This window comes from Trichomycterus rosablanca, chromosome 20 (assembly GCF_030014385.1).
Source record: "Trichomycterus rosablanca isolate fTriRos1 chromosome 20, fTriRos1.hap1, whole genome shotgun sequence".
Classification (NCBI taxonomy): domain Eukaryota; kingdom Metazoa; phylum Chordata; class Actinopteri; order Siluriformes; family Trichomycteridae; genus Trichomycterus; species Trichomycterus rosablanca.
In genome coordinates, this window is record NC_086007.1 from 8,399,602 (window position 1) to 8,423,841 (window position 24,240).

Genomic DNA, 24,240 nt, shown 5'->3' on the forward strand with positions numbered 1-24,240 from the left:
ATCCATATGAACACATAAGTAAAGTCTAAAACCTACAAGCAGACCACCAACACAAATGACATTTTGACTTGGTTCCAGTTTGTTAGCTTGCATCAGAGCATCAGGTGATATCAGATGACCAGCATTTATTGATCTGCTGGTCACTCTGCTTTAAAGATTAAATTTGTTAGTGATATCAACAGAGATCCAATAAATTGTGATATTTTTAAGGAACATTATTATAATCCAATATGAACATTATGTAATTATTTAATGTTTTACTGATGACTGTACTGTATGTATTATATATGGTTTTATATGTGATCAGTGCCACACTGCTTACACTTTTAGTGAAGCAAATAAAATAATGTAAAATAAAGTATGACTGGTAGTTCCAAACTTCTAAACAGTAATGTAAATCCAGTGAAGCATATGTTTTTATAACTATAATAAATTCTTATTTCTCTTTTAGAGATTCACTTTCTCCAAATACCAGATGATCTATTTCAGAAAGTCCTGGTTCAGAGTTCTAGGATAGCCATAGCAAAAAAAAAAAAAAAAAAAAAAACAGCTTATAGCTGAGAGTAGATAGTTAAGACTGACCAAAGCTCGGCTCATGGCAATAAAAATCTCTCTCCAACGTGTAAACCAGCACCTCATTCACTTATCAGTCCATCTGCTGGAGGCACTGAAGCTTTGTCCATTTGCTATGACTCAGAGCTTGGCTTGTGTTGTGTTATTGAATACACACATATTTCTTCCACCAGGCCTTGGAGAGCATTTTCATCTTATCAGCTGTACTGCGAACCTTGCGTTCCCTCCTGGCACGTCTGTCAGACTGGCGCAGACCAGCGGCGATGGCAGCGTCGAACACCTCCTTGAGGTTCTTCTGAGTGAGAGCGGAGCACTCCACATACGTCACAGCACCGATCTTGTCAGCAAGAGCGCAGGCATCCTGCTCCGGGACAGGCTGCTCTCGACGGCGTGCCAGGTCGATCAGCACTTTGACGTCCTGCCGCAGGTCGCACTGTGTGCCCACCAACAGAACGGGTGTTGACGGACACCGCCGCCGGATCTCGGGGACCCATTTTTCCCCCACGTTTTGAAAAGAGGCTGGGCTGACCACGCTGAAGCAGAGCAGCAGAACATCTGTGCGTGTGTAGCAGAAGTGCCTCAGTTTGTCAAATTCATCCTGAAAGGAGCACAAAGCTTGAGATTATTATATAATGCAATACCCATTACCCAATTTAATAGTTTTAGTAGTATGTTGTTTTGGTTAGGAGGGAACCAAAACTTGCAATTTTAATAGTTTCCACTAAGATACACTTGTTTGAGCTAAACCCACACCCCTAATTTCACTTCTATTATTTAACAGCTAATAACCTGGGAAGTTAAGGACTAGCACATGCTTCCTCCTCAGTACCCCTTTAAGACCTGCAGCTCAAGCAACATCTTGGCCAGATCAGATGGCATCTCCTCTTTATACACAGAAACCAGAGATGTGGATAAAAGCTCTACTGTACTTCTGGCCACAAATAGTGTTGGTATCATCAGAACTCAAGCTGGCAATCTCCAGACAAGAGGGCCAACTTTTTCTACTTAGTCATTCAGGAGCCCATGATAGATTTTATGTACACACAAAGAAATAATCCCTATCGGGCACCACACACTGTGCTACATTGTGATTATTAAGCACTTTCATATGAAACACTGCATAATGCCAAATCCAATGACGCAAGCTCCCCTCTTTAATCTACACTGGTATTTTAAATCCCTGTCTAAATAATAAAATCCCTTCATCAGTGACAACATGGTTTATGATTCACAAAAAAGTTATTCTAACCCTACCAGTTGCCAGTGTTAAGAACATCCCATGACTTTTACAGAACAGACAGTGCAGAAAAAAAGGTACAGTCTATTAAAACTCTGCCAAGGCATCTAGTTCTGGCACATCCTTTACCCTCATACTGCGCAGATCGAGTAAATGAACATTATAGAACTACAAAGCTTTAAAGAATAGGGCCTCTTAAATCCCTGAGAACACAATGCTGCCCTGCCAGACGAAAAAAGCTTAACCCTTTCCTTTTCATTTTATTTGAAAAACCCAAAGATGAATTTTAGACAATATAATGAAAGGTTTAACAGTGTAGAAAATAATTATATTATGCAATTTGTTTTCCCAATAGAGTACACTCTCTTTCAGTATTTGGCATGCCAACTTTCCTTCTCGTAAGTACGATACCTCGGGGGTGGGTGTTGTCTTATCTACTGACGTTATGTTTGCTAACACTTTGCTTCCTCTAACTATATTAGATTTACTAGCTGTGTACTGAAAGGGCAGAGTCGTTTATTGGTTAACCTATATAGTACACGTAAAAGATTATGGCTGTTTGCAGTGTGTGCAACACTAAAGGTTTTAAAAACCTGCACAAATGAGCAGACATAATGCCAATGGAAAAACCTAAGACGCTGGCCACATAGGCACAACAGATGCATACTGTGCAGACATGGACCTACAAGTCATTTCCATCGCCTTTTGATAAACATTTTTTTATAATTGCTGCTGCTCAAAAACAAATACTAAAAGCCTGGCATGAGGAACTGTCCCTGAAGGCAAAACTGTTGGGTAAAAGTTTTTTTCTCCAAGCCAAACCAGCACGCGCACACACACACACACACACACAAAGCAGAGAATGAATGTGAGATTTTTTTCCACACAATATGGCACCTTTTCTAATCCATTTTAATTGCCTAGATGCAACCCTCCATCACGTTTTACTTCTTTCTAATTCCCTCCTCATCCCTCACTCCATGAGTCTTATAAATCACCTCATACTCAGTGTGTGAAGTTTAGACACAGTGTGAGGTAATTCTATAGTAAAGTACCTGGACTCTTTATGTGAAAGTATACATACAGGGAAACACTGTACTGTCTTCAATTCAAACACTGTGCTTCCTTTGAACCCCAGATATGGAGTCCAGCTATACGTTCAGGTGCTAAAGATCTTATGTTTTGTTTAATGTCATGTTAGCTTTTATGGCTATTTACATGGCAGACACTTGGTTCCCTAAAAATCTACATTCTCTTATAGTCCTGGATAAGTTTTATATAAGTGGTCTGACATCTGCTGCAGCCAGGAAACCTAATACTTTTTCAGTGATGCGATTGTACAGGATTTATGTAAAGGGGACCACCTTTCCTCCAGCAGGAACTTTTGGGTGAGTTATGTTTGCCCTATGGCACATGCATATTACTTGGACCCACTGGCTGTTTTTATCTGGCTGTCATTGGTTGCTTTCCTACAGTTGCTTTTGGGTAGCATTGGTTTGCTTCCCTTTAAGTACTTTTGCCATCATAGGGGGTGACAGTTTTAGCAAATCAGGGCTTTGCAGGCAGGCATTTGAGTCAGTACAGATTAGGATTTTCCATGCCCGGGCAGACTGTGCAAAGGTTGCTGTTTTGTTTGCCGCAATCTCTAAGATAACTTTCACTTTCATAAGTTTCAATGGTCGGGGATGCAGAAAAAACTTTAAAACAATATTGTTATCTTAAGTAGGAAGTTGTTTTTACCTGTCCAGCAGTGTCGCAAAGTTGCAGTCGTAAAGGCTGTCCATCTACCTGTACCACCGCTGCAATGGAAAAAAGAAAGGAGGGACAGTTTATTTACATGTACTGATTCACCTGACAATGTAAACCAGTCAACCAAAACCATCCAAACCAGTGGATGTAAATTTTAGAATTGGTTTTATATAAATCAACCAAATGCAAAGAGGCTGCTTAGAAAGATATGAACTATTTTAAGGACATTGACTAGAAGTTCAATGGACTATAAGGAATAAAAATCGTCAGAAAGCCTGTACTTTGGCATGTGAAACAGATGAATTTGCAAATTAAAGCAAAGAGAACATTAACAGTTTATAATGATGTATTTGATTATGATGGTCAACTGTATTTTTAAGATAAATTTTTTTATATGGACTCAAAAATATGTATATTTAGAGCCCAGATCAAACATTTAGAATAAATATCCATTAAAACAATTACACACAAACAATTTTAAAAGGCTGGTTTTGGATTGGATTTACAATCTCTTCCAAACCCATTTTAAGCTGTAGAAGCATGTAGTTGTGACCAACACAATACAGCTCATAAATGTGAAAACAAAACACAGTCATGCCTTTGACATTTTGCAAACCTTGCCTGCTGGGTCAGCTCAGATACTGCAAGGCTTACAAGTATTAGACATGTACATGTGTCTACCAATATTACAAGTTTGGGTATCAGTATTACATTAAGAATTTTAAAAACACTGGTCTGAAATGGCAATAAAAAGTATAATGTAAATTGCTTTGTAGCAGAAATGTTTAATCCAGTTAAAATCTGGTTCTCCCTGCTTGTAAATACACAATAAAGCTTCTCTATAGCAGCAAGTGAAAGCGGTTGATCTTATAAACTGGCGGGCTCTATTGTGTAATGGTGCTCAAATCCCCGTCATCTGATCTGCCCTTAATTGTGCCCTTTTCCTCTGAAGTGCCACCTGTGCATTTGCGTAAATGACACTAAACTCAGGGTTGAAATGTCAGATCAGGTTCAGTGCTTGATAATGACATCATTCTCTGAGACGGCATATAAATCCCAGTGGGAAAATAGCACTGTCCCAGGAATAGGAGATTTTATGACTGTTTAGAATATTAGATTTACAGAGACAATGTATAAACTCTGACCTTGTTTGCAGCTTGGCAGGAAGGCCACAGTTAGCAACACAAAGTATTTGCTATAAATCATTTCATAACAAATCCATGCTGGCTACACTTTTACGTTAAGAGTCCCTCTTCAAGTATACCGAATCCCTGATGGACACAAAAGTGTTGAATGGCAAATTTTAGCTAAGCTCACAGCCAGTAAGCATGTCAATGTGATGTCACAGATTGAAAGGAAGAGCTAGAAAAGTTATAGAAGGTATTGGATTTTAATTTGGATTTACACATAGGCTATTACTGAGGACTGACAAGAGGGTAACCAAAAACCAACATGGCATAGATCATCCACTTGAGCAAAGGACACAAATTATCTATTAATTATATATATTTTACATAACTTGGTTGCAGAGTTGAACTCATTACTATGAGGAGGTCAGTATTGGATCAGTAGAGGAATCAGAAGTCGCTTTGATGTCAGATTTGATATTTAAAATGGCATGAAGCATGCCTTAGTTCTTATAAACTGTCCCAGATTTGTATTATAATAATTTTAAGAATATCACTTCACATTCAACATCCTTTAAAAAACTCTCTGTATATAAAAATTGAAATTAGGTCTTCTTAAAATGCAGCTATTTAAAAATGGAACATTTGTTTAAATGTTGCATCAAGTGCATGTAATTACATCAACTGAGTAATATTAACCTAGTGATAGTCTAGTTTAATATTGACTCAACAAGTCTAGACGCTGTTTCTTGCTTTTTAACATAACACAAAAATAAATGAAACTAGATTAAACAGTATGTTCAAATATAATCAGGTGTTTATGTATTTAAAAAGAAAGAAAAACATTTTAAATGTAGTTTTTTGGCAACATTGTAACAGTTGTTGGAGTGGGTGCTGCAGCACAACATGGATATTTAAAATAATCTGGGTTCGGTTCTTAAGCCTTTTCCTATTTTAAGTACTTTTGCATAGTGTGCCCATGTCTGTATGGTTTTTACACCAGGTACCAAAACTCATAAACCCAGGACCAATGTAAATTAGGTCCTTTAAATTGCCCCTAATGTTAGTTAGTAAGTGTGTGTTGCCTTGCATGGAGTGACTTGTATTTCTGACTTATAATGTAGTTTATTATTATTTTAACTGGTTCCAGTTTTAGGTAGAAAACCTTAAGTGGAGCTCTTAACTTTACTTTAAGTAGTTTAAAAGCTTGTTGTAAAATGATAGTTTAAAAAAAAAATCACATATTAGCAAAAATGGCCATTATTTATCAAGTCTCACATACAGCACCTGTTATATTATTGTTTAATAAAAGCGCGTTTGCTATAAAGATATAGTCACGTTTCTGATTATACAGAAGTGCTTTCTCACCTGAAAAGTTGTCGAAAGCTGTTGGGACGTATTTAGTCGGGTAGCCGTTAGTTGTGTAACTGACCACCAGGCTGGTTTTACCCACCGCTCCATCCCCGAGCAGTACACACTTCAGTAGCCGCTCCTGAGCGCCCGACGGCCGGCTGCACTTCGGCTTATGCGGCGGTACCGGAGGTGCCATCAAGTGATTATAATCCATCTGCGCTCCCACACTCGTACACGACTAACACGTTTATATACGAATGGAGTTTCAATAAGCTTTTAAGTTTGGCGAATAATCATGGTTGCTCGTAGACTGTCGCTGTCAGGTCGTAAATACTCGCTTTAATCGACTTTTAAAAGCGGCTCCAACTATCCACACACAACACAGTGAACTATAATCATGGGGCGAGAAGACGCACTTCAACTAAGAGCTGGTCTGACTGACTCCGCCCACACGCTCTCCACCAATCCGAGAGTTCACACTTACTTACATTTGCATATCCCCGCCCCTTATTACGTCATACTGTTTGAAAAATAGCGCGTATTGAATGGATGGACGGACGGACAGACAGACAGACAGATAGATAGATAAGACATCATCATTCTCAATGGCCTTGGAAAAATAAGTCTAGAAAATGAGAAATGGAACATGTGGGGTATGATTGTGTTAAAGTATGTTGACTTTAAACCTAAACACAACACTAGATTATGTAAATTGCAATGTACATGATGAAAAGCTTTTCCAGGGTCACCCGGTGATCCCAGAGGAAACTATACCAGAGATTAAAAATTACTGGTTTAAAACATGTTTTTAAATTAAAAAAAAAAAAAAACATTGAATGGACCGGAACTACTGAGCACAAGGCAGCAATACACCACGGACAGGGTGCCAGTCTATTGCAGGACAGCAAAGAACATTTAAAGTAGTACTAAATTACTTTAAACATTGATTTTTCTTTCATTGCAAAATGCTTATCCAGTTTATTACTTTGTCAACATCATGTCAACAGATTTTTTCTTTTTCTTTATATATTCCAAACTTACATTAGAAAGAATCTTTTACCTTCTTCATTTAAATACAAACATAAACATAATAAATAAGTACACAACAACAATTTGCCAAATTATGCAAACAGATGAGCATAAGTTTTAGTGTCACTTTGTTCTCAAGAGTACTGGGTTCAATAGTTTACCAGTTAAATGTGGGACGAAGCTCAATAGTTTCCAAACACATTCAACTGTTTTGTGGAACTTTAATGTACATGGTGTCCCTAAAGTCTGGACACATAGGCAAAGTGCATATTTTATTTCATTAGAATATTAATCAATAACATCTTCAATGTGTTTTCCACTATTTGTGATGTAATATGTATGTGTGTGTATTTTAGTAAACATATACAGTAGTTAGTTATAGTTAGTGATATTTTCTGTGTCCAGACTTTAGGGACACCCTGTAGAAGCGCTGTTCAGAAGTTTAATGAGTGTCTCCACCTGGTGGTCAACTCTCTGTGGGTTCGGACATGATGTTTACCACCATAAAACAAGAGCAGACATAACTATGTTTATAAAGCTAGTGCTGTAAAAAACCACTTTATGTGATATACATAGTTTTCTTGAAAGGGTTCTGTGTCTCACATGGTAAATCAACTTCTGACCAGAGCTGCTTCAGTCAGTACATAGCCTGGTAGCTGACTGGTTTCAAACCATATGTACAGCAGTAAAGAAAGAAATACAATGTATTTTGTGCCCTTATTGCTAAGATTGGGATGTTTTAAGCAAAAATTGTTATTAGACTCAATACACATAATGCACTATACTTTCAGTGGCACAAACATTTAGGTTTTTGGTGTAAAGACAAAAAAGACGAAATTTATGTTTCATTTTAAATATTTATTTTAACATATTGCAAGATTCAAGATTTGTCTTTGCTTTCTAAAAATACAAAAACAATGAAAAGATTTAAGTTATCGTGAGGGATGTACAGCCTGATCACCAGTGGTAATAATTCCAGCAGGATTTTCAATTCTGCAGGGCCAGAGTCTAACACAGTTCGGAAATGTTCTTGCTTTAACACACCCTGTTGTTACAGGCAAACTGAATCAAGTCTATGAGCACGAATATAACCAAACTTAGCTGGTCTTAAACCCTCTAGAACTAGGTTTAAGCTCCCTTGGCTAACAGGTATTTGGTTTATCCCATTTAGATTCAGCCATTAAGCACTTGGTACTAGACTATACGTTGAATCGGGTGTGTTCTTATACACAGCAGGTTTTCATGCCAACAGGAATTAAACCTGATAACACTTGTTTAATCAGTAATAGTTGGCCTTCAAATGACTGATCAGTATCAGGCGTAGCTTCTGGCTGGCTGGTATACAACTACGCAGCTCTTTGTGAATAAGACTGGAAACCCCTAAAATCAGCAGGTATGAATAGAACACTGGTGAATTTGCTGTACAGGCATTCAGATGCTGCTAAGAATTTTTGTATACGTTGAGGGGAAAATTAAGATAATTAAAGGAGCAGCACAGAATGGTATTACATCTTTGGGCAATACAGTATGTATAAAATAAGCTACCAGTGACAAACAGTAATGTCTGCAAGAAACTGTCCAAAGTTCTTTAGTAAAAATTGGACCATCACTGATAAACAGCTCAGTTTTACTGTTGTTCACATCTCTGTTAGGAGTTTTTTGCACTGGTGCATTTACCAAGCCCAGACAACTGGAGCTAGAATCATTCATCACAAACTCAGGTTCACACAATTAAAAAATAAGGCAAGCAATGTAGGTGCAGAGTCAATCTTAGTAAAACGTAGTATTTGAAGGCCTAAAAGAGGTACTTTTAGGAGGTGTTTGAAAGAGGTGTTTGCAAAGGTATGGTCTTTGTAACAATATTCTATGTTCAGACTAATTCTATGTCTGTAATAGATCAGATCCGTCACCGAGAGACCATTGCTGGGATTACATACAGCCAGTGTGGTTATTCACTCATCACATTTTTTTTAATTTAAGGCTAGTTTTCTTAATCGTAATGACAAATGTAGCATTTAAACATTTCTATGCTCATCACTCATATTTGGGTGTCACCTTGAACAACTGCAGGTTATTTACCACGTAGGCTCAACTGATGACGGCCAGTGATAGCTCAGTGGTTAAGGTACTGGACTAGTAAACAGAAGGTTGCCGGTTCAAGCCCCGCCACCACCAAGTTGCCACTGTTGGGTCCCTGAGCAAGGCCCTTAACCCTCATTGTGTTCCGCTCACTGTGTAAGTCGCTTTGGATAAAAGCGTCTGCTAAATGCTGAAAATGTAAATGTAAATGATGTATAACTGAGTAAGGCATGCTAAGGTTAGGGTTTAATGCTGCTTTTTGAAGGTGCATCTGCTAGTATTTAATTATTACTATCTTAAATAAAGTGGAAATAACTGGTGAACAGAATAAAACAGAACTGTTAAAACAATTTGACAATTTGAATTTCAACAGTATCATAAGACGGAGAACACAGTGTCTGTAAAACACTGTGAAAAGTTGGCTTGTCACCTGCTAATTATGTCTTTACTGCACACCAATGAAAACATGACTGACTCCTTTGCTATTTGACTGACATAAAATAATACTATGGTTGTAGGGGAAATACAATACGTTGCTGCATTTTTTGTCCCCCATGCACCTTAAAAGCACTTGCACCAAACAATTAACAGTGATAAACATGTAAGTCAACAACTGATAAAAAATTGATGGAGAGGACAGTTGGGACAAGGTCAGTAGTTAGTAATTAGTGTTTTAGTTAAAATCAGAGACCATGGAAACCTATGTTTACTGCTAAAACCACTGAAGGAGCACTCATGCTCACACATGCTATAAAAGCAGCCCTGAAAATTGCATGAGATTTTGAAGTTTAGCTTAATATCTTAACTTGTTGTGGGACTTTAAAGTTTTTCTCCAGGTCTGACTTAGTTACAGGCCAGGACAGTAATAAGGGTGTAAGAGATGTCATGGCAACTTCCCCAAACTAAACAGCTGTGTAAACAGTATAAATCTCATATACTTCTAGACTAAAGCTTAATTCTCACATTTAAACACACAGGGAAACTAGGTCTTATTATACACTTTTTGCTTTAGTTATTATTTGACTTTTTTAATGAATCCATAACAAATTCAAAAATCAAAGAGCTGTTGGTCATTAGCTCCAAGAATAATATTCTTTGTTAAAGGAACAGCTGCCCCATTATAAGCTCATTTACACTACAAGTACAAACAAAATGCTGCTGGTAAGCAAACTTTAGTTTGAAATGCTGATCTTAAAGTTAGTGTCTGTGTTTTTTTTTTAAACCCTTCATCAAGTGTAAATGACCTTGAATGACCTTCGGACAGTTCGAACTCACAATATGACTACCACAAGTGGGTTTTGAGATTAACTATATCGCTTAATAAAAAGAGCTTCCCTTTTTTGAGGTCTTTGGTAGTGGTGTATGTGAGGTCTGTTTGCAGCAGTAGACAGATACCAACCCTGGCCGAGGATGACCCCCACACCCTTTTTCATTGTTTCACCATTTCAAATACAGTCAGAACAAATGAGTTCATTAAGTTGTTATTCAGCAGGGAAACATGGGTGCTTCAAGAATGGAGGGGAAAGCAGGTACCAGAGTTTCCCCAAATTAAAAGCGAAACTGTAGGGGGTTGTTTAAAAGTGGGATTTTTCAGCACAATAAAACAAAAAGAAATTGACAGTGGAGTTTAAAGTTTCCCCACATAATATAATAGAATAAATCTGTACGCCCATAATCCTACATAGACTATATGGCCAAAAGTATGTGAAAGCGTGACTAAGAGTTTGTTGGATATCTTATTCCAAACCCAAAGACATTCATATTAAGTTGCTCCCTCCTACCCACAATTTTCTGTGAAGGCTTTCCACAAGAATTGTGCCCATTCAGTCAAACAAGCATTTGTGTGGTCAGGCTCTGATGTTCAAATTCATCCCAAATTAGTTTAATTGGGCTGAGGTCAGGGCTCTGTGCAGGCCACAGGAATCCCTTCACACCAACTTAGTCAAACATGTCTTTATGGACCTCACTTTGTGCACAGGGGGACAGTAATGCTAAAACAAGAAAGAGCCTTTCCCAAAGTGCTGGAAGCATACCATTTTTTCTTTTATGCAGATGATGTGTCTGAAACACCTGAACTTAATATTTAGGAGGGGTGTCCACATCCTTTTGGCCATACCGTGTACATAAAGTATGCACATGTGCACCTATATTCACATGCTATTTACTTTAAAAGTGAAAAATTAGTTGGTAAACTGGTCCTGGGGTATTTGAGTTTGGTTCTTCATAGTGCAGGAAAACTCTAGTTATTATTGTATCTAAAAGTTCTGGTGCACCACTCCATGTGTTTCAAGTTTGTATGTTCAGTGTTGTCACTTTCCACTTTGCCTCACAACTTTCAGAAATCCTTTGATTGTCCTTTAAATTCTCCCAAAATGAAATCTTACATCCACTCTTTCCATGCATCATTCACAGATCCTTGCTTAGTTTACACAGTATCTCATAAAACGTTTAGACAATGCCCATTTAAATCTGAAAAGGTGCTCGGAAACAGACTCGATTAAGACATCAGAGTGACAGATGATTGCTCCACCCTAGTCCGACTCCATTATTGGCTTTTGGGTTTGGCACCGCCTGGGGTGGGGTCAGGAGCGGGTCCACCACCCTGGGCCAGTCGAAGCAGGCTGCAGAACAACAGACTTAATTAGTACATTTTTCATTTTAATATAAATATGATTAATACATTCAATACATGGCTACTGAGTAGCTTTTTATACTGTTGTAGCAGAGAGCCATACTTACATGTCCTTTATGTTGTCAACATGGCCTTGCACTTTTGCAATGATGCTGTCAGCTTTCTCCTAAAAAGATGAACAGTTATGTTACAGAAACTGTCACTGTTTATATGGTATTATATTAGTTTTTGACAGGTCCAAATACCCAAATGTATAGTCAGCCTCCAAGAGGACCACAGACTAGCACACACCCCTCACGTGTCTTTCATTCCACCATTCAGCAAAAATTACCACCACAAAAATCCCATAATTAAATGAGTACCTCTATGACCAAGTTTCAACATAAAATCTATTTAAAACAAATTTGAGATTCAGAAACCTTTTGCATGAAAGACTAATTATGCAAATGTGCACAACTCAGACTCATGACCAATAGAAAATTAAATGGAATACAATCTGATGTCAATTCTAAGAAAAATAAGGATTTCTACATGACTCTCTTTCCTAATTATGTTTTTATTTTTAGATGGTAAAAGCTTTTCATGGCCTAAACATTATGGAACCTATATAGAATATTCTTAAGTGCAGTTTTACTATGAAGACTATGAAGTAGTTCCTCCTTACCTTCATCCCTCAAAGTACTGAAAGATTTTCTATTGAAAAATGCTCCACCACCCCACCATAAACTATTTCAAACTTATAAAACGGCACTCTGAAGAAGAATTAAAGCTTTTCTAAGGGCAAGTAAGTAACCCTACTTCTTATTAGTTTCTTAATACTAATATATACTCCAGAACCTGTATTCACACACATTTAGAAGACAGTTAGTGTTACCTGGTGCCGGGAGTAGAAGAGAGGGACAGAGAAGACAGCAATCACAACTGAGGAAAAACAAAAGAACTGATTAAAGTAATTTAAGCACATTATTGTTTCCTCATTTTAGCTTTAACAGTTAAAGTCAAAAGTTTTCACACGTTAGGAACATTTTTAATGCTAGAATAGAATATAAATGCCTTTACTTGTCATATATACATATACAGACATACAGTACAACGAAACTGTAGCGCAGAGCTCAGGGTCAGCCCCTGTACAGCGCCCCTCTATGATTAAAGCTCTACCCACTAGGCTACCACTGTCCCAGTGTTTGCTACTGTTCTTATTTCTGTCTGGAAGTTTGGAACACATTTATTTGTTTCAAAAAAGTATATTGTTTTAAAACTATATCCCTTACGTGTATGTAAACTTTTGATCTAAACTGCATGTTGAAGGTTTTTGGTAACAGTAAACACTACTATGTTTGCTACTATTCTAGACTTTTACAGTAACGGGACAGTGGTAGCCTAGTGGGTAGAGCTTTGGGCTATTAAATGAAAGGTTGAGAGTTCAAATCCCAGCTCTGCCATGCAGCCACTGTTCGGCCCTTCACCAAGGCCCTTATCCCTCTCAGCTCCAGGGACACCATACAATGGCTGAGCCTGCGCTCTGACCCCAGCTTCAAGACAAGCTAGGATATGTGAAGAAAGAATTTCATTGTACTGTACATGTGTATATTTTCACTTTTTCTTAATAAATGCAACTAAATGCAAGTGAACTAATACTGGTTTTATACAGTGAGGTATAAAGTGACATTGTAATGTTACTAATTTGAATCCAGATCTGTCCCCTAATAGGCACCTATGTCTGGTCCAAAACACAAACAAGGACCACTCAAAGTTTTTTATATTGTATTAGATTAATGTAAGGATTTAACCATACCAATAATGAGAAGAGTAAGGCCATTGAAGAGGGCTCCCAGATACGTCACCAGGTACATCAGCAGCAGAAACTGTAATAAGAAAAGGAAGTGTGTTACTATTGTACATAAAACACAACCAATCAAAAGACAACCAATCAAGTGGCGCGACTCACTTTACACTCCCACTATGACCCCAACACTGGCCTTTGGACCTTTTGGTGATGGATTGTGATGGGAAATAATACCCAACACTGATGAGCTTGTCAATCAAATTTGCAGTCTGCGATAATACCAGTCAGCGTGTTTATTCCAGTGTGCCTGTTTGAAACCAGAGACCCCTCTGAACCCCATACTCAGAGAGTCCTGTACTACATACCATTCAGGTCAGTGTGTAGTATCAAAGGCCGTGGCCTCTCTTAAAATGCTACAGCATTTAAGATACAGTTAAAAATTATACATGTATGGACTTGTATGCTATGTTAGTCTTTGGAACTGTTCTTTTTCTCTGACTGAATGATAAAAACACAAACTTCTTTTCCCCAAAAGTAGGTAAACAATTTCAGCTTGTGGAAAAGAACACTACAGGGTCCAATGCCACTGCATGATGTAGCTAGTCCTGGAAGCTGTCATGTAATTGTTGAGGATTTAGCTAGTGGGTTAATGAATAACAAATACAACAGAGAGACTAGAGAAAATCACTGCTAACCAAAAGAAGCATCAGTGCTCATTAGACATTTGCAGAAAAAAACATCAGAATGATTCCCAAACGATTTAGTATGTCATTTTATAGCCTTGCTAAAAAATCAGCATTTTGGTAAAAACACTACACCAGCAATCAAACATGGCAGTGTTAGTGTAATGTGTGGTGTTTTGCTGCATCGAGGTGTTTCGCTGCATCTTTCAATCTGTGGTGAGAATGTAAGGTCATCAGTTTATAAAATAAAGCTGAGGTGTACTAGGGTTATGCAGTAAGAAAAATGACTAAATCTGAATGGCTGAAATTGTAACAAAATTAAAGAATTAAAGTTTTACAGCAGCCTTATCAAAGTACTGGCTGGTAATATGAATTATTTTATACATGTATTAATAATTCTTACCTTAAGGGAGTTAAACAGGCTACCAACAAAGATGAGGCGCTTCAGTGTGTCTACAGCGGAGCAGCACAGGACTATTAATTTCTGCATGTACTGTTCAGTTTGTTCTCCAGTCAGACCAATGTCCATCTCCAGATAAGTTCTTCAAGACATAAAAGTCAATGAGCCCACAATAAACAAACAAATATATGGGAAGAAATTAAGAGATGGAACTCACTGGAAGGGGTGTGCACCATCTCGGAGCTGGAGGGCATGAAGCAGTTGGCAGTAGATGCGCACTGAGATGGTGAAGCACACGATGGCCAGCGATAATGTGGATAGTACTGTAATGATACTGAGCTGGAAGAGGGAAAGCAGGCCCACCACCAGACCGGTAAATATCATGCCTGTCCGCTCTATGTCCTTCCAATAGATCAGGTCCATTACTGAGGAAAGACAGAAAGGTGGCATATTAGTTATTAGTAGTTAATTACTTACATATACTTATAAGTACAGTCATAATTAGAACAAGTTGGGATACAGTTTTAACTGCAATAATTGTTCTTTTTATTTTTAAAATTATTATTGTTATTATAAAGAAAGAAAAATAACTTCTTGCAGAAATCACTGAAATCCCCAAACTGTCCTGATGTACATGCTCTTATAAGTATATAAACTTTTGACTGCAGCTGCAGTTTTGCTACCACCAGGAAGCAACGTCTGGGTTTAGGTTTTGGAAAGTTCTGAAAAATCTCATTAAACAGAAAAGGCAAAACCAAAATAAAACTAGAAAACATATCAATGCTTATGTAGATGGATTATTCATGTACTTCAGTTATTGCCAGCAGAGAGGTTTGGGCTATTTTTGAGTGCTAAATACTGTATATACTGTATATATATATTGAGTTTCATTGTTCATATTCTATATGGTACTGAGGAGGTGACGATAGCATATAAAATATTATATACAGGTATACATCAGGCTCTATAAAGAACAGCCTTTAAGTATTGTAATATGCTATTTACCTTCACTTTTAAAAGAAAATAAAGGAAATGTCTGATCAGAATGAATATACTTTGAAAAAGTCTGCAGTAAACTGAGCAGGGAGTCTAAGACAGACACTTGGGTTTGCCTGGGCTAAATTTAGGCTGCCCAGGATGGGACAGAAATACAGAAATTATCCACAGTCACTTCAAGCACCTGCTTACAGTCTTCTACCAGCATCCAGCCCCCACTCAACACCCAGAGTGCCTTAGAGATACCAAACTACAACATGATACCATATAGTCTTTTAACATGAAGAAAAACATTCATACAATTGAAGCAGAATTTGCACTGCTTGTGATTTGTTTATCTTTTAACAGGATCATTTTGATAGTATTTTGGGCCTCCTTACAGCTGGGGGGAAATTATAAACCACGTTCTCCTAAGCTGAGAGGTGTACACAACATGTGAGTGGCATTAATGTCCTTACATAAGCTATTTTTTCAGTCGGCATGGATTATTGAGGAACAGCCAACAGATGACATAAAGATGACATGTAACTAATCATTGAGAATTACATCAGCGCTAATGCCATTCACACCAGGCCTTCAGATAAGAGTGACTGTGTGGAGTATTTTTACCTCTAAGCTACTGTAAGACTGAGCTGTCATCCACCTTACTGTTGTCAAAACAGGTGGTTACATAGGCCTATTATGTGTGATTAATTTGAGTCACCTCTCTGCGTGTGTACTTATTAAAACCCCAAACAGAAATAGCTAAAATAATGTCTCAGCACTACTAGTATTAATACTATATTACACAACATTAATAGTGTTTGCTAGTTTCATAGTTACATGTATTTTTGTAGTGCGACCATTTGCTATGTTAGAAAGACAGCTGAGTGTTGTTATGAGCTTTACCAGGGCTAAAAATTTGCTAAGTTGCTCATAGGTGAGAGCTGTTTAGTATCCCGTGACATTGTGCTGGTTTGCCTGTGATGGTCGAGTTCTAGTTATGATACAAAAAAAGCTTATTGGTGACTGAGTGTTTGTGTTTGCTTTTTGGAAGCAGAAAAGAAGAGCAGTGCACTGGGTTTGTGCTGTGAGGCTAGGTTAGCACAGCATTGTGAACGTGCAGAGCCAGTAACAGGTTCACCATGGCAGGTGGTCTGGCTTTGATTCCTAGCATGCCTATGCATTTGCCAATTATACAAAGGCTAAGAGACAGCATTGAAGAGTTGTGCCAAATAAATCTGTCCTGCAAAAAAAGTTATTAATTTAATAAATTAACAGTTATCTTTAAAACTCATCCCCATCAATGTTACTCAATGTTGGCAGTTTAAATAATGGTTTTTATAGATCTCCATGTTAAATGCTAATGCTGTGCACTTTTCTCATCAATAACAATTACTAACAACATCAATGTAAATGCACTTAAATGTACAGCATATAGGAGAGGGTAGTAAACTATGGAAGAAGGTAACAAAATCTCCAGTTTTTGTTTTCCCAAATAGCAGAGTCCAATCTAATTTAAAAATTACCAGCATGAATGCAGGAAGACTATCGATGCCATTGAACTTTGGTGCTGGTAGAGACTTCTAGGTACAAATGGATGCTTGACCAAATCAAACCTCTCACTCGAAGTCCAGATAAACAAGCTGAAGATCCTTTATTTTGGAGACACTGGAAAGTGCAATTTTTCTTAAAAGTGTTAAAAGTAAGGGAGTAAAATCAGCAACAAGATAGATAGATTAAAATAGAGGAACAATAAACAAGCCATTAAAAAGCCTGAAGACCCAAACAGAAGTTTTTTTTGACAATATCCATCCACCACGAGTCAGAATCGACTTGACACTCTTAGTAATAATAATAATAATAATAATAATAATAATAATAATAATAACAATAATAACACTCAACAGTGCCACAATAATGCAATATAAGCCTGACATAAGATTTCGCCCACTGATCTAACACCTATAAGTTTGAGGCTGCTTCCGTTTTCAGGGGTCAATAAAGGGGTGGATGATTCTGGACCGCAGACCTGATTTGGCACAGTTTTTATGCCGGATGCCCTTCCTGTCACAACCCTACTTAAAGAACAGTTAAGAAATTAAAAAATGTTCACTTGTTAGCATCAATAAATATATAAATCTGACATGTGTATATTTGTATAAATATATAGTGTAGGAGCAATTTATGACTGACTGCATATTTATCCGGTTACGTAATGCCGTATTTACAGTCTATTGAAATGCCAAAGAGGTACACCAGGGCCAGATTTAATTCTTAATCCTCCTGAACACGCCCATCAAGAACACACACGGATCCCTTACACATGCTACTCATACATACAGACAACCTATGACAAGACGTGATGACCATTACACGTGAAAACCTAACATTTTCTTTCATGTTCATTCAATATTTACACAAACACTGACTTGTAACAACAGTCACTCCACCACAACTAGAGCAAACTATAAATAATAAAACCCAACTGAAATGTTTGCAGCCCTAAAAGTCCAGTCAAAATGAATGCACAATTAGATAATCATTCCAGAGTCAAATTTCCTGTTGCTATGGCACCAATGCAATGGCAGGCAGGCATTTAACTAATATTTGGATATCTTCAGGATTTCTCACCTTTGCTGGCCATTTCGTGTGCCGCTGGAGGGTAAGCCTCTCTTCCCTGTCTCGGTCTCCCTGCTCTGCTCAGAAAGACAGAGCTGATTTTGGCCTGCACCCTGCTAAAGACAGCCCCCCAACCCACCGGCTAAATATAGCATGGCTCCATCTTGGCAATCCCCAACCGAGAAGACTGAGTCAATCATATTCGAACACAAGAGGGGGACATAGAGGCACATGAAAAGAAACTACAGGCAACTGACAGTGAGGCAATCCAGGTACGGACAAGTATTTAATAACAAACCCATAGGTCTGCCTGATACAGTGTGTGAAATCTGATCCTGCAGTGTTACACAGAGAGTGCTAATTCATTTGAAAAACCTATATACACTATAGGCCCAAAATATGTGGACACTCCTAATTATTCAATTTAGAAATTTCAGTCACACCAATGTGTGTGCTCTATACAACCACCATGCTGCATCTGCCATGGACATGTGCCCACTTACCATATAATCCCTTGAGATCATGTGCATAGAGACCATGAAACAATCCATGTAAATCATAAACATTGGCAATCAAGAAAAGGCATTAAGGAGGCAAGATTTAAGAGCCCAATGAATACAGGTACTAGAGTTTAGCTTAGCCTTACCTGCAATCTGGATGTGTATCGTCAGCCCGTCCGAGAGGTTAATCGTAGAAAACCATTGTTCATTGACTGGCTCTTCCTGAGTGTTTTGACTAATTAATGATGGCGATACACGCAATGTGTCATCAATCTGTGTTGAGGTTGTTGAGTCTGTGGTAATAAGGAGCTCTAACCCTTGAACCTGTGGAGCTACACAGTTAACACTGCTTAAAATACATTCATGAACTGTTTTACAATACAATCATTAATACAGCAAAAAATAGAACATTCCCAGTATATAGTACAGTGGTTCATAATGTGGTCCACAATCCATAATACTGCAGCCTGCAGCGCTATGTTCCAGGTACATTATTATATACATTAACAGTTGACCACACATAAGAAGGAATTTAATGTATCCAGCCTGTAAACATTTTGACCACTTTTTGCATAAAAACAACACAAATACACTAAAAAAAAACTATACGTCATCATCTAAAAAAAACAGGGTGCAATGGTATGAGACCCCTCTGCTGGCAGACAGACAGAGTCTGCTACAATCCCTCTGAGGACAGATAAGACCAAAATGAACAAAATGAAATGAGACCTTCAAAGAAAAGAACACAGTCCCTACAGTCAAACATGATGAAGGTTCACAGATGTTTTGGGGATGATTTGCTGTTTCTGGCACTGGATACCTTGACAGTGTGCAGGCCTGGTTTCAGAGAGCTGGGTCTCCATCAGGAGAGTTCTGAAGGGATCAGCTATGCAACAAGATCTAAATATCATTAAACACTTGTGGAAAGATCTCAGAAAAGCAATTGAGAGAAGACACCCTTTAAATGTGAGAGGTCAAGAACAGTAGGCAGAAAAAGTGTAGTCTGAAATTCCAGTAAAGAGGTGTAAGAAACCTCATTGATGGTTACAGAAAGAAAAAGAGAATGATTCAGGTTATTGTTTCCATAGGGTGGGTTACCAAATATTAAGTTAATGGTGCCGATAATTTTTTGTGTTTTCAGCTTTTTTTTTTTTACACAACTGGGCTTTTGTGTGTTTGCTTTTGTTGTGGCCCAGCTGCAACTAAAAACTAATTTTGAAAACACTATCCATTAAAAGTCAGAAGCATAATATTATACAGAAAGCTTTGTATATTTTAAGTGTGTTTACCTACCTTCATCACCACCTGTGATGCATTTTGTCTCTTGCAATCCAATCTCCTCAATTTCTGTACCCTGACTGGGGGACTCTATAGTCCAATGTTGGCTCTCCAATTGTTCAGAAAGTGGGATCTCCACCTCCTGTTCCTCCTCTGCACTCATGAAGGCATGTGGATCCCAGTCCACGGCAGAGGAGTCAGGAGGTAAAACAGTTTCCACAGTGTCCATACGGCGTAGTGAGCCCTGTCGACCCCTTCCTCCTGTCCTCCGACGTCCTGAGTCTCTTCGTCCAAAGCTCTCACCCTCAGAGAAGGCAATGTAGGAAAAGGTGAGCTCAAAAGAGCTCTGACGAGGAGTCCCCCATATGGAGGAGCTGCTGAGATCATCTTCAGGACCTTCATCATCTTCCGACCAGTCTCGTGCTGTCAGGAGCTCTGGGAAATCTGACTCATTCCCACCTATGGAAAAAGGGGTAGCAGGAAGAATGTCTCAACACAATAAGTGATTAGATATATTTACACTGTTCACTGACATGTCAGATTCTCTTGTTTCTAGGTTTATGTAGTTTCGCTGTTTATGAGAATAAGTGTACAGTGTGGCGCCATACTGCCCAGTGTCTAAGATTGCTTTAAATCCTTCAGACATTTATGGGGGATTCTGAAAATCTCCTTCACAGGGACTACTGGGACCTTGGTGAATAAAAGACAGTTTGGCGAAAGAAATTGACAACATTTAACAAAAATTCTGAATTTTTTTTTATTTTTATTGGAATTGCATCCAAGCTGTTAACAGCTTTGCAACAACATACTAATCATTCGTGATGTCTGAATTAATGCAAATAAATACATATTTTGGTTCATATTCAGAAAAAGTCAAATGACATTGTGTGTACATTTAAGTGGAAATTCTTAATGGAAGTACTTTTAGTGTATTCAGTAACAAAACCAAAGCGACTTACAGTTCTGTGACAGTAAGCAATTGAGGGTTAAGGGCCCAGCAGTGGCAACCTGGCAGTGGTGGGGCTTGAACCAGTGACCTTTGGATTACTAGTCCAGTACCCTTAACCACTAGGCTACAACTGCCCTACTGCTTTCGCTAATTGTGTTGGCCAAATATGTTTATAGTTTTAAACCACATTATTTATTAAACCATGAAGCATGTAAAACAATACTTACCATCCGTACAAGGAGGAGTGGAATCAGGTGTTGAGGAGACAGAGCCAAACTCCTCTGAAACAGAAGAGCAAACATTTTTGCATATTCTTCACCTGTACAAAAACATGCCCATACTATCTTTCTAATACATTAGCAACAGGCCAGAGATCGTTAACCAGTTCATATGAATGTAAATATGAAATCAATATGAAATCTGAGCATAATGGAGAGCTTTAAAGAACCCTCTTCTATAACTGCATTACGGTAGCTTGGGCTGGAGCAATTGAACACAGTGAAAATGACAGAGCTAAGCTAAAGAAAATGTTTTACACAAAACAGAATAGTTAAGCCTTGTAAATAAAAGATGACTTTTTTATGTTTATGCCCTCACAACATGCAGAGGCCATGTATAGACCAAGTGGAAAACTAAACTGCAGTGCCAGCCATTTATTAACAAAAGACTGGCTTTCTTCCAACAGTGGAACAAAACACTTCAGCAGGGTTTACACTGTTGTAATGGTAGTTTGTTATGCATGGTTGCTATACACACTCCCTAAAGGTGTAAAACGCTGTTACACCTATCTGGATTGCAGAATTTATCTCTTACAACAACTATATAAATTAACTTTGTGGGCAAACAGTTACTGACTGTAGCTAATCTGTTGCTCTGTACACTTTGCCGCCCAATCACCTTATTGTACCCCATTTATTAGAGAAAAGGGAGCCCCATCATGTATGGGTGGTGAACCATTCTCAGTACTGCAATGACACTAACATGGTGGGGCAGCACGGTGGCTGGTGGGTAGCACTGTCGCCTCACAGCAAGAAGGTCCTGGGTTCGATCCCCAGGTGGGGCAGTCCGGGTCCTTTCTGTGTGGAGTTTGCATGTTCTCCTTGTGTCCACGTGGGTTTCCTCCGGGTGCTCCGGTTTCCTCCCACAGTCCAAAGACATGCAAGTGAGGTGAATTGGAGACACTAAATTGTCCATGACTGTGTTTGATATAACCTTGTGAACTGATGAACCTTGTGTAATGAGTAACTACCGTTCCTGTCATGAATGTAACCAAAGTGTAAAACATGACGTTAAAATCCTAATAAACAAACACTAACATGGTAATCACATGGTATTGTGTGTTGTTTTGGGATATCAGGGGCAACAGTGTTGTTGGAATTTTTAAATAGTGTTTAAACTTACTGCCCTCTTTATTAGGAACACATCGATGTACTGTAGATGTACCATTAGAGACCAGACCTATTTTCTTTTTTCATGCACAATGTGTGTTAATTTTGCTTTAGCCTGTTATCACTGGACACTTTCTGATCATTGAACATACACTACATTCCCCACAATGCCCCAGCATATTTTCAAAAGTGCTTGAGCGGCTAATGCTTCTGGTCAGAGCCGGTTTCTTCTGGTTTTTAACATGGAGTAATGGGACATACAGTACGTACAAGAGTAATGATAACTTGTAGCTATATGATTGGCTAGCCAGTCAAACCTTTTTGTGCCTCTTGGTCAAGAATGACATGCATTGTGAAGTTAGCCTTGAGGTCCTTGGTTGTTAGTTGAGCGCATTTGTCCCAGCCTTCATCAGGTCGTTCTGTAAAGTCTTTTGCATTTTTTCCTTCCCTGTCCTGATGTGCTTAAAGGCATCTGGATGAAATTTGATCTTTGCAGCTTTAGTTAAAACATTTCCATCATAATCTTTAATTAATATAGCAACAGATCAAAGCATAAATTCAACACCACTGTACTTACCATGCCAAAAATAAATGAAACATTATTAGGGCTGGACAGTAAGACAATATAATATAGATATTGCATTTATTATCATTATACTTCTGTCCTTTGAGTATGTTTTTTCGTACCCCCAAAATTATGCCGGTTTGTGGATTGGCTACTTGAAATTGTCCATAATTGTGTGTGATACCATGTGATGCAAGTTGCACCCTGTTCAGAGTATATTTCTTTGTCGCCAGTGTTTCTTGCCACTTCAATCAAGACAAAATGGTTACTGAAGATGGCAATTATAAACATGAATGTTTTGTTGCTGCATTGGCAAATCATTTAGTATTGTGATATAATTTTTGTAATAGATATTGTCCCTAGCATGTATAGATGAAGCCTTACTGCTGACTACATCCAGCAAGTGAACATGTGAATGAATGAGACAAAAAGCACATGACACACATGGACCCACCCATAGGTACAGTATAAACCAGTGAAGTGAACATTTTGCAGTGCTGGTTAGTACACTAAATAACAGCTAGCATGAAAACACCGTTTTAAATTAAAGTCTTTCCTAACTGATCATACATCCACACTGATGGTGACTTCTATTCTGTATGTACACAGTGTGGATCACTAGTACATATTTTCACTGCATCAGCACAATGCTGAGAAACACGCATCCCACTTATACCAATATAAACACATCACCACAGATGTTATTATAGATTATAATGTGTATATTACCCACAGCTTTTACACGGATTTAGGAATGGAGACTGTGTTTTAGCATACTACAGATGAACAATAAACGTGCCATTAAGGAGTCCCATACCCAAACAGAAGATGAGATGTTCTGGAGCAACTATTCTTTTGTTTTGGTCGACAGGATTGCCTTCACAGCATAATAATAATGATGATAATAATAATAATAATAATAATAACAATAATAATACAGTAGTTGGGTACAGCTATAGGAAGCAAGGATGCTACCATGCTGCTGTGTCGGAGGAAACAAAGAAAGCACTCACTGCAGTGGGAGAATCCTAAAACCTGACCCATGCTCCATCAAGGCGCTGCTGGGCCTGACCTCTGCCCCTCCGGTTTAATGCAGCTGCTATCTCTAACCACTGGTGCATCCGCTCCTCTCTCCTCTCCTCCTGGCTCCTTCACATCCTGTCGTTCCTATCATCCTCCGCCTCCCTCGCCGGACCTCTCGCACTCAGTGGTCCTACCGCTGCCTGAGTGTTGCCAGATTGAACAGTTTTCCTCATCTGGTAAATTGTCGGCTGGTACAAAATGATTCTTGAAACGATTTGAATCATTTGATTCA

The 24,240-nt window shown here is 38.4% G+C and overlaps 2 protein-coding genes across 3 annotated transcripts; both read right to left on the reverse strand.

Moving 5' to 3' along the window:
* Positions 1-568: 568 nt before the first annotated feature.
* rhoub (ras homolog family member Ub) lies at positions 569-6,405 on the reverse strand. The gene is made up of 3 exons (XM_063016313.1): positions 6,055-6,405; positions 3,551-3,609; positions 569-1,171 (listed from the first exon to the last, which is right to left on the reverse strand). Exons 1-3 carry the CDS (start codon positions 6,251-6,253, stop codon positions 716-718), a joined length of 714 nt encoding a protein of 237 aa, XP_062872383.1. The 5' UTR covers positions 6,254-6,405; the 3' UTR covers positions 569-715.
* Positions 6,406-7,905: 1,500 nt separating this feature from the next.
* Positions 7,906-24,137, reverse strand: rtn2a (reticulon 2a). Of its 2 annotated transcripts, XM_063016927.1 has the most exons (10): positions 23,939-24,137; positions 21,200-21,253; positions 20,039-20,482; positions 18,892-19,077; positions 14,866-15,073; positions 14,652-14,790; positions 13,575-13,644; positions 12,654-12,700; positions 11,887-11,945; positions 7,906-11,768 (listed from the first exon to the last, which is right to left on the reverse strand). In XM_063016927.1, the coding sequence occupies exons 1-10, from the start codon at positions 23,967-23,969 to the stop codon at positions 11,693-11,695; spliced, it is 1,314 nt and encodes a 437-aa protein (XP_062872997.1). In that variant the 5' UTR covers positions 23,970-24,137; the 3' UTR covers positions 7,906-11,692. The 2 variants fall into 2 exon arrangements, with proteins under 2 accessions (XP_062872997.1, XP_062872998.1); XM_063016928.1 differs by lacking the exons at positions 18,892-19,077; positions 20,039-20,482; positions 21,200-21,253; positions 23,939-24,137 and adding an exon at positions 18,258-18,319.
* Between the last annotated feature and the right edge of the window lie 103 nt (positions 24,138-24,240).

Bases quoted from the DNA above. Each gene is read 5' to 3' on its own strand.
- rhoub (XM_063016313.1), bottom strand. From the start codon at position 6,253: ATGGATTATAATCACTTGATGGCACCTCCGGTACCGCCGCATAAGCCG. The intron at 3,610-6,054 runs GTGAGAAAGCAC...TTTCCATTGCAG, and splicing joins AGCTTTCGACAACTTTTCAG to CGGTGGTACAGGTAGATGGA. The intron at 1,172-3,550 runs GTAAAAACAACT...TGCTCCTTTCAG, and splicing joins TTTGCGACACTGCTGGACAG to GATGAATTTGACAAACTGAG.
- rtn2a (XM_063016927.1), bottom strand. From the start codon at position 23,969: ATGGGTCAGGTTTTAGGATTCTCCCACTGCA. The intron at 19,078-20,038 runs GTAGGTAAACAC...TTAACTGTGTAG, and splicing joins CATCACAGGTGGTGATGAAG to CTCCACAGGTTCAAGGGTTA. The intron at 11,946-12,653 runs GTAACACTAACT...TCATCTTTTTAG, and splicing joins TCTTCTACTCCCGGCACCAG to GAGAAAGCTGACAGCATCAT.